At 37.5% G+C, this 17,516-nt stretch overlaps 1 protein-coding gene across 2 annotated transcripts in view; it reads right to left on the bottom strand.

Annotated features, from left to right (window-relative positions):
* NLK (nemo like kinase) overlaps positions 1 to 17,516 on the bottom strand; it is a 152,634-nt gene that overhangs the window by 30,298 nt on the left and 104,820 nt on the right. For both annotated transcript variants that reach the window (XM_005583202.3, XM_005583203.3), the window contains exons 4-5: positions 3,683 to 3,789; positions 1,330 to 1,415 (exon numbers count right to left, since the gene is read on the bottom strand). In XM_005583202.3, the coding sequence (XP_005583259.1) occupies positions 1,330 to 1,415; positions 3,683 to 3,789 (193 nt within the window). The remainder of the gene's footprint in view (positions 1 to 1,329; positions 1,416 to 3,682; positions 3,790 to 17,516) is intronic.

Genomic DNA, 17,516 nt, shown 5'->3' with positions numbered 1-17,516 from the left:
GGGTGAAGGCTCTTCAAGGCTATAACGAAGGGAGAACTTTCATTCATAAGCAGTATCATCCACCAGCTTTTCAAGAGAACTGACCTACAGTTCAGAGATATCATTTAAAATAAAAAATGAATTTTATTTATACATTTGGTTTTATTACTTAGTTTAACCACCAGCAATCTAAGTAATAATGATAGTCTTGATTATTTTTAAAGTGGGTAACATTTTAAAAACTTATTTTTCTTCTCAAATATAGCAGTTAAAGGCCCTTATTTCCAATTTCTATTATGAGGAAAAATATAGTGGACCTCTCTCTATTCAAGAGTTCTGCCAATACACATCTGTATTAGAGGTAGGGAAATACAAATATGTGGACTTTGCTATTTGCAAGCCCCTTTTTAAATGAAAGACAATGGCTGTACTAGGGAAGAGAAGTAAAACTGAAACTGATGACTTGAAATTTTGGAACTACTAAATATAATTCTGTAACCAATTCCTCTTCAGAGGAATAATTAAGAATTGGCTACTATACATTATGGAAATACATTGAATAGGTGCCTATTACCCTTTTCTGGTTTGGCATTTTCACTTCTTTTTTTTTTTTTGGAGACAGGGTCTCACTCTGTCACCTAGGCTGGAGTGCAGTGGTGTGATCACAATTCACTGCAGCCTTGATGCTCTGGGCTCAGGCGATCCTCCTATCTCAACCTTCTGAGTAGCTGGGACTACAGGCATGCACGACTACACCTGGCTAATTTTTGTATTTTTTATTGAGATGGGGTTTTGTTTGCCTAGGCTGGTCTTGAACTGCCGGGCTCAAGCAATCTGCCCGCCTCAGCCTCCCAAAATGCTGGAATTATAAGGCATGAGCCACCGTGTCTGGCCAGCACTATCACTTTTAAATATGTTTCTACTTCTGACTTTGCTACCTTGGTCAAACAGCATATAGAAATGTTAGCTGTGTAAAAATGTAGATGGTCTTCCTAAAAGTCACACTTCATTCTCTTATATAAACAGATGCTTGCTGTTCTAATATTTCTTCTGATATGTGCTTCTTTTAATAATGGAACAATCTGTAAAGGAGTCACCTTCTCTATTCTTTCTAGCTACACTGTAATTCCAATTTCAGAGTTTCTAAAACATAGGCAAACTATCATGAAAAGAACATGAGGCAGGACTACAAATTATTACTATGGCTATGAGTAGTGATATGGAGAAAACTGGGTTAACTTTTGGTAAAGTAATGGAAATGAACTTATTTCTTTCACAAAAATATGTTGTTCTTTAACCTGCCTTGACATTTTGATTTTTCCCAGGTATTTAAATAAACTGAAAAGCTACCTTTAGAACACAGTTGCTGTTCACAAGGAGATTCCCTGGCTTAATGTCTCGATGTAAAATGCCAGCTGAATGGAGATATTTCAAACCTGAAATAACAAACAGATTTAATTGCAGATATTTAATTCCTTTTACTCAACCAATAATTTTTTAAAAACCTTGGAAGAAAACAGTAGAGGATTTAAAATTGTTCCCTAAATAACTGCATAACGAACATTATTAAAAGCTAGTCTCACCTCAAAATACCATAATTTTGCTAGAGTAAAAATGTCACCAAAGGTTTGCAAAGTGTAGAGATAATGTCTATAATTTCAACAATTATGTAGGTTTAAATACAGATAAGCTTCTTAGGCACTTGAGTTAAGACCATATTAATAACCTTAGATTGCTAGTCAGTGTGGCTATTGGACTGCTGTTATTGATACTCTTAACCTGCAACTCGGAGCCTTCTCCAACAAAACAGTTTCCGTTAACCCACATGGAGCCTTTCCCAGGACAAGTGTTTCACTGGTAAGACAAAATTCAGGAACTTGCCCACACTGTCAGTAGTATTCTTTACCACTCAGAATCAGGAGGGTAATGAACCACTTTAAAAATATTTCTGACATCTTCGAAGACCAGTGCCTTCATTCAGTACTGCTAAAGGTCCCAGCCTCAACGTTGAGTCCTTTTTGTGTGCGTTTTTCCTTTTCTTTTCTTTTTTTTTTTTTTATTTGAGACAGGGTCTTACTCTGTAACCTAGGCAGGAGTATGGTGGTATGATCACAGCTCACTGAAACCTCAACTTTCCTGGCTCAAGCCATGCTCCCACCTCAGGCTCCTGAGAAGCGGGAACTATGGGCATGTACCACCATATCCGGCTAATGGGTTGAGTCTTTTTTGGATAAAATGTAGCAAATCACATTTTTCACAAGTACAAAAAGAGCCAATATCTTCCCCATTTTCCCCTACCACAGAATATGAACAAATCTATTGGAGGTGAACATTTTTAGTTTTTTTGAGACGGAGTCTCACTGTGTCGCTCAGGCTGGAGTACAGTGACACGATCTCGGCTCCCTGCAGCCTCCATCTCCCAGGTTCACTTGATTCTCCTGCCTCAGCCTCCCAAGTAGCTGAAACTACAGGCGAGCGCCACCATGCCCGCCTAAGTTTCGTATTTGTTTAAAGTAGAGTGTAGTTTTGCCATGTTGGCCAGGCTGGTCTTGAATTTCTGACCTCAGATGATCTGCCTGCCTCAGCATCCCAAAGTGCTGTGATTACAGGCATGAATCACCATGCCTGGCCTGGAGGTGAGCTTTTTAGTTTTAATATTGCTTATGTGGCCAGGTGCAGTGGCTCACGTCTGTAATCCCAGCCCTTTGGGAGGCTAAGGCAAGCGGATCACGAGCTCAGGAGATCAAGACCATCCTGGCTAATATGGTGAAACCCCATCTCTACTGAAAATACAAAAAAACTAGCTGGGCATGGTGGCAGGCGTCTGTAGTCCCAGCTACTTGGGAGGCTGAGGCAGAAGAATGGCGTGAACCTGGGAGGCAAAGCTTACAGTGAGCCGAGATTATGCCACTGCACTCCAGCCTGGGTGACACAGTGAGACTCTGTCTGGGGAAAAAAAAAAAAAAAAGCTTATGTATTTTCATCCTTTTGGCATTTATTTTTCAATCGCTATAAAGAATCTCTTAATTCTATGAATTCTGGGGCAGGTGTGGGGGGAAGTATTTTACTTACTAGGTAAGAAAGCTGTTTTAGGCAAAATTCTCATGGACATACTTGATGGCCAGAAGTGTCAATAATGTTGGCCCAAATCCTTTCTCAGTCAAGTACGTGCTCTTTAATGAGCCAGTCTAGAGTTATTTAGCTGGCTCTGTTTATTGGTCTTCCCAATCTACTTTGGTTTTAAGGGTCATTTTGTTTCTCTGGAGTTGGCTTCAGGTATGCCAGCCAATACTCAGACAGGCCCACCTACTGTTGGCTTGCAGGACGGACGTCATCCATAGGGGATATAGTCACTTTTCACCTGAGTCGTCTGATGACACATATTCCTATTCTGTTGAAAACTAAAGGCTGTTTTGTGAACTTGTGACAAACCATCCTGCTTATTCACCTAGATTAGCCCACTCAACTGCCTAATGAATTTGACAGGGCTTTCTCTTTCATTACTGAAAACAAGAAATACTTGGCAACCCTAAAAAGCTTCTTCATTAACATTAAATATAGAAATTATAAAATATGCTTTGTCAAAAGAAGAAAGTCTTTAGAGAAGAAGAAAACCTTGGAAGGTCAGATTAAAGTCTAAATGAGAAGCAAAACATTTCATTTACAGTGTGACAGCACCTTTTTCTTCATAAAGAAATCTTACCTCGCAAAATCTGATAAAGAAAAACTTTGACATGATCTGAGCTGAGTGGTTGAGGAGAGACGATAATTTTATGTAGGTCACTCTGCATCAATTCTGTGACAACATATCTTGAAGTTTTAAGTTAAGGAGAGTTCAACGAATTCAGTCTCCTACTCCCTCAAAGTGGTGACCAGATCCAAAAAATAACTTCCATTCTCAAGGCTGGAAAAATGGGCAAAGAAAGCTTCTAGACAGCATGACATAGGTGAGAATTCCAGCCCTCACAAGATAAAACACTACTAAAATAAAAAGAACTTACATGTTTAAAAGTCAGCAGGAGTAAACGACCAAATGATTTCCTTATAATCAGCATTATAAAAGACAAAACCAAAGGTAAACATTTTAAATAACAGCCAGGCCAGGAAAAGTATGACGACCAAACAGTCTTGAGTTCTACTTAGACATGTTACAGGAATGTCCTCTGAATCCAAACAAATGGGGATTGGTGATCTCATCTTAGACCACCATGACACCAATGGAAAAGATCACGACCTATCCAAGGGCCGTGGCTTGTTTCATTATAAAATATGGTATTCCTAAACACATGTAAAGTAATTAGTTAAGTCTCTCCACAATCTTAGTAATTTAGTTCTTTTATTATTTAACTTTGTATGTATTTATGAAACACCCCTCCCCACTACCACCAGTAGATTTCAAGCTTCCTATACGTTGTACTCTGTTGTATGTCTAGGGTTTTGCTCAATGGACACGTGGCAGATGATTAAAGGCTGGAGCCTGGAGAGCCATGGAGATATGGAATCCAAGACTCTTGTGAAGCACATGAGTGTTAGATACATTAGAGAAGCAAAAGTATGGTAAATCTTATAATTATAAAGTATTAAGTTTTCTTAAGGCAATTTCTAATTTAATGTTTTAGCAAAAACAAGTAGGAAAGGGGATAACTTGGGAACAGGGAGGAGAAATGATAACAGCCTTTGACAAAAGCAATTGAAAACTCCCTCCTCCTCGAGACATTTTTTCCAAATTGCTTTAGTCTCCTTTTTTCTTCAACCACTGTACGTTGAAATGCCCCATGGCTGCTGGTCCTCAGGCCTCTTCCCTATCCATACTCATGGATACTTGGATCCAGTCCCATGTCTTCAAATAATATCCATGCTGATGACTCCTAAATTTCTCTCTCTAGTTAATCTTCTTTCCTTAAGTGCAGACTTGTATATCAAACTGCCTATTATTTCCCCTGGATACCTAATTGACATTTCAAACCAACAAGTCCAAAACTGTCCAAATCTTTCTTAGTTGCTCGCACCACAAACCACATCAAGGAGTTATCCTTGACTCGCCCTTTCTCTTTCACTATACCTCCAATTTTCAGAAAATCCTTCAAAATTTAGCCAGAATTAACGCCACTTCTTATATCCACTGCTACTACTCTGGCCCAAGACTGCTATATTTCTAAAACACAGCAGCCAGGATAATTTTTTTTTTACTATTATATTTTTTATTTTGCCTATATACTGAAATTTACTTTATTATATAGAAAATATAATTTTTAAGGCTTTATTAGACATTCTAAGATATTTTAGTCTTAGGTTTTATCATCCAGATTCTTTCCAAAGAAATATATTCTACTTCGTAATGAAAGTTAATGAGAAAATGATATTTGGCATGTAGGATTCACTTATAGGACAGTTTTCAGTGACATGTTAAAATTATTCTATAAAATGATGAAGAGTTAAATAATGACATCAGGGTTACAGTTTTTAATGTTTTTATTCAAACTATTTTTCTTAAAAAATTTTCAAACACACAAAAATTACACAGAGATGACCCATATACACACTTAACACCTAGAATCTACACTGCATATTTTGCTATATTTGCTTTGTCACACATCTATCTATTGCTCTTTCCATCCATCAATTCATCCAAAACTGGATGCATGTCACAGAATGATCTTGTAGGATGAAGGCCAAATTATGTCATTTTCTCTGCAAAAGCTTTCCATTTCATTTAAGAGCAAACGCCAGTCTTTAAAATGGTCTCACAGGCCATAAATCATTTGGCCTTCTTACTTCTCTGACCTCTTCTATTGTTTTCTTCCTGGATATTCTCTGAACATACTAGACACACTCCAACCTTAGGCCTTAGCTATTCCCTCTTCACAGACTGTACTTCCTGACATCTATTTGTTAACTCTTTCACGTCCTTTGTGGTTTTCCTCCAATTTTATCTTTCAAATGAGGCCTACCTCAACCACTCTGACACTACAGTCAGGTGTTGTATAATGATGTTTGGTTGATGGTAGACCACATGTATAAAGGTGGTCCCATAGATTGTAACGGTGCTGAAAAGTCCTATTGTATTGCCTACGGGTGTCTTGGTGACTAACCCTGTGTAGGCTTAGGCTAATGTATATGTTTGTGTCTTATTTTAAAAAGTGAAAAAGCAACTCAGACCTCAACTCTACAAAAAATTTAGCCAGGTGTGGTGGCTTGCGCCTGTAGTCCCAGCAGTTACTGAGGACATTGACGTGGAAGGATTACCTGACCCTGGGAGGTCAAGGTTGCAGTGAGCCATGACTGCACCACTGCAATCCAGCCTAGGCAACAGAGTGAGAAAAATAAATAAATAAAAAGAAAAAAAATATTTTTATATAGCTGTACAATGTCCCTGTGTTTTAAGCTAAGTGTTAATACAAAAGAGTAAAATATTTAACAAAATTAAAAAGTTTAGAAAGTAAAAAAGTTACAGTAAGCTAGGGTTAATTTATATTAAAGAAACATTAAAAAAGAAACTTGGGGGGGGAGGAAAAAAATAAATTTAGTGTAGCTTAACAGCACAGAGTTTATAAAGTCTATAGTAATGCACAGTAATGTTTTAGGCTTTCAGATTCACTCACCACTCACTGACACACCCAGAGCAATTTCCAGTTAAGTGCCCTATACAGGTGTACCATTTTTATCTTTTATATCATATTTTTACTGTACCTTTTCTATGTTCAGATACGTTTAGATATATAAATACTTATTGTGTTAAAACTGCCTACAGTATTCAGTACGGTAACAGGTTGTACACTTGTACAGGTTTGTAGCCTAGGAGCAATAGGTTATACCATACAGCTTAGGTGTGTAATAGGCTAGACCATCTAGGTTTGTGTAACAACCTGTACTCCCTGTCTACTTGCTATCCCCTTGCACAGCTTTACTTTTTCTTCTTCCCTTAGTAGTTATTATCCTATAATTTCCTTATGTTTATTCTGTCTGTATTGCCAAGCCTGCACCATGAAGGCAAGGGTTTTGTCTTTGTTCACAAATCTATCCCAAACTCTTCGAATAGTGTCTGCACATAGTAGGTCCCTATAAATATTTGATGAATATTAATTCAGGTATATTGAGTACCTGTTAGGTACTAGGTACTCTACTAAGTATTTTAAATATATAATCTCATCTAATTTTCACAGTTACTCTACAAGGTATGTAGTGGTACCCTAAATTTAGATAAAGAAACTGACATTAACAGAAGACAACCTGCCTATGGTTACATAGTAGTGAAGCTTTTAGATCTGATCATGTCTAACATTGTTTCAATGGTTCTATGCAATTTTGGATTTATCTTCTTTTCTTATTCTTTAAAGTAACATTTTAAAAAACTCTAATAAAGTAGGCCAGGTGGGTGGCTCATGCCTGTAACCCCAGCACTTTGGCAAGCCCAGGAGGGTGGACTGCTTGAGCCCAGGAGCTCGAGACCAGCCTGGGCAACACGGAGAAATCCCATCTCTATAAAAAATTCAAGAAATAGGTCAGGTGCGGTGGCTCACGCCTGTAATCCCAGCACTTTGGGAGGCTGAGGCAAGTGGATCACTTGAAGTAAGGAGTTTGAGACCAGCCTGGCCAACATGGTGAAACCGTCTCTCTACTAAAAATACAAAAACTAGCTTGATGTGGTGGCGGGTACCTATAGTCCCAGTTACTTGGAGGCTGAGGCAGGAGAACCACTTTAACACAGGAGGCAGAGGTTGCAGTGAGCTGAGATCGTGCCACTGCACTCCAGCCTGGGTGACAGAGCAAGACTTTGTCTTAAAAAAAAAAATTTTTTTTTAAGAAATAGATGAGCATTGTGGCTGGTGCCTGTAGTTCCAGCTACTCAGCAGGCTGAGGTGGGAGGATCACTTGAGCCCGGGAGGCAGGGGTTGCAGGGAGCCCTGATCTTGCCACTGCACTCCAGCCTGGGTAACAGAGTGAGACCCTGTCTCAAAAAAAAACAAAAACCCCCACAACTATCACAAAATATACTAAATGTTCATTGCGTTCTTTATAGAATAATTTCAACTAATAAATGCAGAAACAATTATAGAATTAGGAAAAAAATCACGGTTTTGCAATCTCTGGAGCTAGGCACCATCAATGGCTGGTAAAATCACTTGAAAAGGATGAGTGTGAGACTGACATCACTTCAATCCACCACTCAATCTTAGCATAATTTAATGTGGAACAAGAATATTATGTTTGTGATATGCACAACACTGTCTAGAAGTATTCATGCCCCAAAAAACTTAATTTGAATGTAATCAATCATCTAGCTCTAATGACCAGTTAACTAGAAATATGTGGAATTAAAAAACAAGACATTAAGAAGAAGCAATCTGCTAAACACACAATGTGGACCACTCTTCAGGAAAAAATTATCTAACAAATCAATGACCATCCCCCTCTCACTGCCACAAAAAAAATGTGTGTTATGGGGTGAAGGGCAGGCAGAAATGTTTGGGATAAGAGACTCAAGAGACATAATAACCATACATACATGTGAACTTTGTTAGATCCTTATTCAAAAAGTGACTCTTGAGGCAGAGAACAGATATTAAGGAATTAGCTAATTTTATTGGGTGTGATAATGGCATAATGGGTTTTCAAGATACTTATCTGTTAGAAATTCATATTTAAGTATTTATAGGTGGGATAATGTGATGTTTGGTTATCTACTTTAAAATACTCCAGCCCTCCTTTCCCTTCCCCTCAATAAAAAGGAATAGAGGAAATGAGATTGGCAAAATGATTAAATATTGTTAAAGCTGAGCATGAGGTACATAAGTTATATACTTACATACTACTACCTCTCATATTTTTGTATATATTTTTGCATATTTTGTATATATTTTTATATATTTTGAAAATTTCCATAATAGTTTTCTTAAACTTCATTGTAGAAAATGTAAAATATATTTAAAAAGCAAGAATATTAAAAATATCCAGAATTCTACCTCTTTGGGTGAACTATAACATTTTGATGAAAATAATGTGCATGAGTACATGCATGTATATTTAAAATAAAACTGGTATTATATACTTTTTTTTTTTAATACTTTAAGTTCTAGGGTACATGTGCACAATGTGCAGGTTACATATACATGAGCCATGTTGGTTTGCTGCACCTATCAAATCGTCATTTACATTACGTATTTCTTCTAATGCTATCCCACCCCCAGCCCCCCACCCCTTGACAGGCCCTGGGGTGTGATGTTCCCTGCCCTGTGTGCAAGTGTTCTCATTGTTCAATTCCCACCTATGAGTGAGAATATGCTGTTTGGTTTTCTGTCCTTGTGACAGTTTGCTGAGAATGATGGTTTCCAGTTTCATCCATGTCCCTGCAAAGGACATGAACTCATCCTTTTTTATGGCTGCATAGTATTCCGTGGTGTATATGTGTCACATTTTCTTAATCCAGTCTATCATTGATGGACATTTGGGTTGGTTCCAAGTCTTTTGCTATTGTGAATAGCAAAAGTGCCACAATAAACATGTGTGTGCATATGCCTTTATAGAAGCATGATTTATAATCCTTTGGGTATATAACCAGTAATGGGATCGCTGGGTCAAATGGTATTTCTAGTACTAGATCCTTGAGGAATCGCCACACTGTCTTCCATAATGGTTGAACTAATTTATACTCCCACCAACAGTGTAAAAGCATTCCTATTTCTCCACATCCTCTCCAGCATTTGTTGTTTCCTGACTTTTTAATGACTTTTTAACTTTTCTGTTGCCTGTTCTTTTAATAAAATGTAAGGATCTAGACACAAAACAAGCAAAGGAATCCCTTGCTTATCGCATTCAATGGTCTAATAATGCAGAATTTTAATGACTGCATAGTGTTCTAACGTGTGGATATGTTATAATTCATTTAACCAAGTGATCATTGTTAAAAAGCTATTTCTAATTTTACTTTTTACTATTTTATTTTTTGAGATGGAGTCTTGCTCTGTCACCCAGGCTGGAGTGGAGCGCCGTGATCTCGGCTCAGAATTCTGCAGCCTCCATGTCCCAGGTTCAAGCGATCCTCGTGCCTCAGCCTCCCGAGTAGCTAGCATTAGAAGCGCACACCACTGTGCCCGACTAATTTTTGTATTTTTAGTAGAGATGGGGTTTCGTCATGTTGGCCAGGCTGGTTTTTAACTCCTGACCTCAAGTGATCTGCCCACCTCAGTATCCCAAAGTGCTGGGATTACAGGTGTGAGCCACTGAGACTGGCCTATTTTTAACTATTTTAAATAACCTTGAGATAAACATCCGATACATAGAATTTTATGTGGATCTGAGGATATTATATATACTTTAAAAAAGTTTTAAAATACTGTAAACTCCATGATATTATATATATTCTTTTATATCATTTTACATGCTTAAATAGTACTCCATTTTACGTAATATGTCAGGAGTTAAGTCATCTCCTGCCATTGGATGTTTACAATATTATTGTTTCACTATTATGTAGCTCTGTGGGAGTGCTTAGAGCTTTAAGGTATTATTTCATGAGGAACCCTCAATTATATATAGATCCTCCTTCCTGGGTCAAGCATTTATTCAGAAGAGTTCTCCAATCTTCCTTCTTAGGATGAATAGGTCAGGCTGCCAGAATTCTATGTTAGTGGGTGTCCAGGGAATAAACTTTTAGTCTCCAGCAGGGTGGGGGAAGATCTGAGCATCTTACTACTTCTAAAACAGTCTTGCAACCAATCCGATGTTTAGGCCCACCTGTATCCCCACTTTCTGAGATAATTGATGCCTCTAATTCCTGAGACTTTCTGACATTCTGTAGCAAGAACCAACCTGCTTCTGGGTTCTCATTACTGCCACCTTAGATTTCTGCCTTTTCTAGTCTGAATTTTTAACGCTTTAGTGAAATTTAAGGGGACTACAGGAAGGAATGGTAGTAAAGATTTATGTTCTATCCACTGTGTTTTAAGGTTGAAAACTCTTTACATGTTTATTGGCCACACATATGTGTGACCATGAAAGACAGAAAAAAAAAAAAAAAAAGGAAAAGCAAGAGAGCAAACTGTTCCTGTCCTTTGCTCAATTTTCTACAGGGGTGATAATTTTTTTGTAATACTGCTTCTCATAGTAAGGATATTAACCTGCTAGTATGTACTAAAAATTTCTTTTCCACTAGGAAGTCACAGGATGGTGATATAAAAAAACTGTTGCTTGCACCTTTAAGTCTTAATCAGAAGTCCCAATATTCCTGAGTTGCACTGGTTCCAGAATTCTCAAGGGAGAGGAAACAAAGGACTATTACACAGAAAAAACCCAAACAACAAAACAAAAACAAAAATTTCACAATTGCCATCCCTGTATTAAGTGTTTTGTTATGTTCTGAGTATCTGTGTCTTCCCAAAAATTCATAGGGTGAAATGCTAACCCCCAAGAAGATGTGATTAAGAGGTGGGACCTTTGGGAGGTGATTAGGTCATGAGGGGAGAGCCTCTCTATAAAAAGAGGCCTAATGGAGTTTGTCAGTCCTTTCCACAATGTTAGGTTATAGTTAAAGACTGTCAACTAGGAAATGGGCCCTCAGCAGACACCAAATCTGCCAGTACTGTGATTTTGGACTTCCTAGCCTCCAGAACTGTCAGAAATAAATTAGTGTTGTTTATAAACCACTCAGTTTACGGCATTTTATTATAGCAGAATGGATGGACTAAGACAGTTATCAACTTGAGCTTTTTTTTTCTTGAGGCGGAATTTCACTCTTGTTGCCCAGGCTGGAGCGCAATGGCATGATCTCGGCTCACCACAACCTCCACCTCCCAGGTTCAAGCTATTCTCCTGCCTCAGCCTCCTGAGTAGCTGGGATTACAGGCATGTGCCACCATGCCCGGCTAATCTTTATATTTTTAGTAGAGATAGGGTTTCTCCATGTTGGTCAGGCTGGTATTGAACTCCCGACCTCAGGTGATCTGCCTGCCTCGGCCTCTCAAAGTGCTGGGATTACAGGTGTGAGCCACCGGGCCTGGCCGAAACTTGAGCTCTTATACAGGAAAAAAAAAAAATAATAATCCTGAAGTACCAATGGCCAGGCATGGTGGCTCATGCCTGTAATCCCAACATTTTGGGAGGTCAAGGCAGAAGGATTACTTAAGCTCAGCAGTTCAAGACCTGCCTGGGCATCTTAACAACATCCTGTCTCTATAAGAAAAATAAAGTTAGCTGGGCATGGTGGCATGCATCTGTAGTCCCGGCTACTAGGGAGGCTGAGGTGGGAGGATCACTTGAGCCTAGGAGGTCGACGCTGCGGTGAGCCATGATTGCACCACTGCACTCCCACCTGGGTGACAGAGTGAGTCCCTGTCTCAAAAAAAAAGTATAAAGCATTTATGTGTATGGGATGTCAGTCAGATCTGCTGAATTTATTGACTTTTTTTTTTTTTTGCTTTTGCCAGGATTGAAGAGTTCTTCCATGGATGTGAAGAACAGATTATATTCTATTCTACTTCACATATCTTCAAAATTGGCAGCCAAGTTGTGATGCCAGAATCCTTAATGTTAGTAGTGACAGTTGGTAAGCTCGCAAGCAGCGGAGAGAAAACATCTTAATTTTCAAGTTTATCAGGTTGAAATCACAGTGCTGGCACTTGGAAAATCTTGCTTTGACTTATAAATTTATAAATGAAACAAACTGATACAAAAGCCAAAAACAGAGAATAAGCATGAAATAATGTCATATGCTTTCTTCTAACAGTGACTACATTTTCAAAGAAAGGAGAAAATGGAAAACTGACTGGAGGGAGTACTGTTCTAAGCAGATATTTTATAACTAAGTACTCATTTCAGAAAAAGAAATCTGACATTTCATCTAGCATTATGAAACCTCTCAGGTCAGGGTGTTGCTCACCCTATACCTGCTGGATTTGAATGGACAAACTGAACTATTTTTGACCAACAATAACACTTTCATATGATTCAACACTGAGCAAAGTATTACCAGATATCAAAAAACTGAAAAGGTATTCAAAATGAATATAGAGCATGATTTCAAATGGTAAGTCAATTCCTTCATACTAAGACCACATACACACATGCATAATTTCTCACAAAATATAAACTAGCAGGCCTTCTGCTAAGCACAAATGACTACATCACTATGTCACTATCTTCAGGATCCATGAACTTCAAAAACCTTTCATTCAACCTTCTATGATCTATTATAATATTTAAGAAAGGAGAGTTTAAAATAATGCTACTTTTATATCTCTGCTTCTTGAGAAGATGACAGGTTGGGTTAAAAAAGAATAGGGGCAGGTTAATTAACTTTAATTAACTGGAAAGTTCAGGGCAAAATACATAGAGCTCCTGTCTACCTCTACCATTTCCCATTTACCCTTGTGCAGAAATGCTTTCCCTTTCTTTAGTATCTTTTAAACATAAAAGACTGGAAAATTTTAAATATAGGATTTTTATAAAGTGATTAAAACAGCCACTTTGCAGAGAATATGTTTTGTCAAGCTTTAGTTTAGCAAAGTAAATTCTTAGGGGAAATACATTTTTCACTCCATGAATAATGCAGTGTTTTTCTTTATAGAAAACAATGTAACAACCAGGCCAACATTTTAAAATTTTCTTTGGAAAATAATTCCTGAATTTGAAGCTCTAACAATATAGCTTCAAAAATTCAGAAGCAATACACACCACCTTATGATATGGTTTTTGCTTTGCTCTAGCAGAAATCCTCTGAAGTCTCAATCCCCAGCATAATGTCTCCCAGATGTCTCAACTAGTTGCCATGCCAACTAAAGCAGCTTAAATTAAATGAGGTCCTGAAAAGGCACCTGCATCACTCCAGGTCTGTTGCACATTAAATAAAGCTCTCTTGACAGGGATTCAGAGGTGCCATTAACTTGAACAGCATCTATCTGATTATTGTTTCTGAGAAATTTAACGAGGGTCTCCAAACAAGAGTGAAAACAGGGTGCTCCTTCCCTCTGCCGGTCTTTCTAAATGGGACAGCCACTCCAACAGCTGGTGCACCCACTGGGTCAATGAATTTGCTATGGCCCTTTAAGTTACCATTGGATGAAGATAAACTATAGGACCAAAGTTAAGGCTTTCAGAAGAATATGAGCAGATTAACCACCTCTCCTATTTAAACGTGCCATTAAAAATATGATTGTTAAAAACACACTGTGCATGGTATGCCAACCTCAAAGTGATTTGAACAGCCCTACTATAAAACAAATTGCTGCTGATTGCAGCAATTAGTTAAGTAGCTCCATGAAATATGGATTCCAAATGTACTGATTTGCTTCAAAAAAAAAAAAAAACCTGAATGATGCAAATGTTTTGGTGGGGGTGGGGGAGGAGGGTAGCTCTGATGTCTCAGGTGCCCAAGAGAAATAACAATGTCTCTGTATTGTTTTAAAGAGTTAATTTTTAAAAATAGTATTTCGAGCTTTTTTACTGCTTTCTCATGTTAGTCACTGGAGAATATCACTTAAAAGAAACACAAACTTGGGCTAGAGAGGTTAGATTCTTTACCCAAGGTCACATTCCCAGTCAGTAAAAAGCCAAGACTAGCTCAGGTTTCCTGACTCCTCATCTAGTGCTCTCTCCACTCCCGCCAAGCTGTTTCCCATGGAAACGTGCCTTTACAGGTCTGCTATTCCAATTTCTTAACCAAATATCACCACCATATGCAGGTTTCTATGAAACAAAAAACAGTTGAATTATTCTTAATTATGGGCTATGAGGAGAAGAAAAGGAGAAAGAATGTTAATGTTTATTTGAAGCTACTATGTGCCACTTCATATGTGATCTCATTTAATCTTCATAACACCTACTTTATAGCTGCTGTATTTCTATTTAAGAAATAAGCACACTGAGGCTGGGAGAGGTTAAGCTGCTCTACACAGTTTCCATTTAAATCTAGACTGTAATGATTCTGAAGTCTGACCCTTTCCATGAAGTTATATTACTTCTATTTGTTTACTATTAAAAGAGAAAACGAAATACATGAGACTGCCATTACTTAAATGTTGCAAAAACCAGGCTTCAAGCAAAATCAGAAAATCAATATTGTATTACATAATGTGGTATTCCCTCCCTTGCCATGTTTTTTCCAAATGAGAAGTCACTGTCTTCATTCTTCAACAAATTTTGAATAGCAGCATGTACAAGATGCCAATCTAGATACTAGAAATGCAGTGGTGTACAAGACAGCCCACTGCTTTCACTGAGAAACTCAACAGCCTAACAAGGGAGACAGACAATTAAACAAGCAACTGCAATTCACTCAAAGATTACAACACTGTTACGGCTATTCATCTCATAAAGTTCCTTAGGTTCGAATTGAATAAGCCAGACTTGCCATCATAGAGCCACCAGGAATAAAAGCAACAAAGTTGCACAACAAAGATATATTCTTCTAAAGAGATAAATCTCTAAATCAGAATTACTAATTTCCAATAACTAAAGAGATTTCAACAAGTGAGAAACCATCAAAAAAAAAAAAGCTTTCTTCAGCACCTACAAATTACTGCATCAGATGTGCAAACTAGTTGGCAATTTATCTATACTGTATAAAAAACATATACACTCATATTTGGTTTCCTAAAATGGTTCATCCTTAACAATTTATTTAAGCCAGGCACAGCGACTCATATCTATTAACCCGGCATTTTGGGAGACCGAGGCAGGAAGATCGCTTATGGTCAGAAGTTCGAGACCAGCCTGGGCAACATAAAGAGATCTTGTCTCTACAAAAAAATTTAAAAATTAGCTGGCTGTGGTGGTGCGCACCTGTATTCCCAGCTACTTATGCCTAAGGTGAAAGGATTTTAAGTTTAAGCTCAGGAGTTCGAGGCTGCAGTGAGCCCTGATTACCACTGCACTCCAGCCTTGGCAACAGAGCAAGACCCTGTCTCAAAAAAAAAAAAAAAAAAAAAAGGTTTTTATAAACAACATGAAAAGTAATAAAAATAAAATGAACATTTATTGAGTGCTCACTATTTGCAAGACACTTCTTTAAGTACTTTATATGAACTATTTCATGAATCCCCACAACACAAATAGCAAGTTATGCTAAAAAAAAATCCACATTTTAAATCCACATTTGCAGAGGATTTATCTGTTTGCTGAAAAGTATTTTTGAGCTTACCATGCCACTTTTAACATAGGTCACCTCATTTAATCCTTATAACAACATGTGGCTATTTCCACATAATAAGTCTAAACTGCTAGTGAAGAAATGTCTGACAAATAATGATAACCTTTTGGCCAATGACTTAAAAATAAAAAGGATAAAAAAATCAAGAGGCAAATTTTGCTACCTCATTCTCTTTATCTCAGTGTCTCTTTCCACCTCCTGAGTATTTACTTCCTTCAAGTCTTTTACCTCTTACCCTTCTTTAGTCAAATTATAAAAATAATCTTGACAATACAAGAAACATTTTCCCTGCACTTATGAATCATATATGCTTAAATAGCTTCATATCCCCTCATATTTTTTAAGTGCATGAGAACTAAAAAGTTAGTGTATACATACGTATAAATGTTTATATGTATGTGTACAAAAGAAAAGGAACTCCTGGCTACTTTTATGTGTGTGGGGGGGGTACAGGGCTTGGACTAGTAGCCCTTTACAGATTTGTTTTTAAAGTCTAAATTAGAGATTGCTGGAAATATAGGACAGGCCTTTGATGGTAGATAAAAGTTAAAAATATAAGTTTGGGAATAATTAGATAGTGTAAAAAATAACAATTTCTACTTTCTACTAAATGAAATATGCCACAGTGAGGTATTTATTTGCATTTGGTTACAATCTTCTTTTTATTTGCATAAAAGTTTATCTTAAAAATATTTTTTCCATTTCCTTCCTTTTATTAAAAAACTTGGATATTAAAATTATGGAAGCCTGTCACCATTAATGGGTTTCAAATTCAACCTTAAAAACTGGTTCTTTAGAATAATGCAACCAGTGTCAGCAGCTGAACTGTTAGTGGACAGTGCCCAAATATAATAAGCAGATTCCCACAAAGTTTGCTGAGAAGAAAACGTTTTCATGGAGGACAGAATTTGAGGCAAGAAAAAGCAAGAAATGAGACATCTTCTGAAGATCAAGGACATTAGATGGGAACATATTAGAGATATCAAAAAGGGAGAGAACAAAGAGGGGTGCTTAGAATTAAAAATAGGCCTGTACAATTTTCTCTGATGCAAAAAAGATTATGGGCAAGAAGACCAGGAAACTAATCTATAGCCTGGCAGCCATCTACACCTCAATGATAAGCCTCTCCTGACCTCTTGCTCCAATTAAAGCAGATCTGTACCATGATCAATATTTGTTTAACCCACCTCTACGATGCTGCATCTATTTTAGGAAGTAATTTAAGAATGCATGATAATCAGCCTCACACCAGAAATACTGACTACCCCAACTGTCAAAGGTAATTCTTCAGAAAAAGCTACACAGTCACCACAGAAACAAATGCTGACATCAAATTCTGACCTTCAATTACAAATAAGATGATTGAGTACTTTTCTGTTTTTAGGAAGTCATGATT

The sequence above is a fragment of the Macaca fascicularis genome, chromosome 16, assembly GCF_037993035.2.
Source record: "Macaca fascicularis isolate 582-1 chromosome 16, T2T-MFA8v1.1".
NCBI lineage: Eukaryota > Metazoa > Chordata > Mammalia > Primates > Cercopithecidae > Macaca > Macaca fascicularis.
Note: the sequence above shows the minus strand (reverse complement) of the source record. Positions and strands in the feature narration are given on the sequence as shown.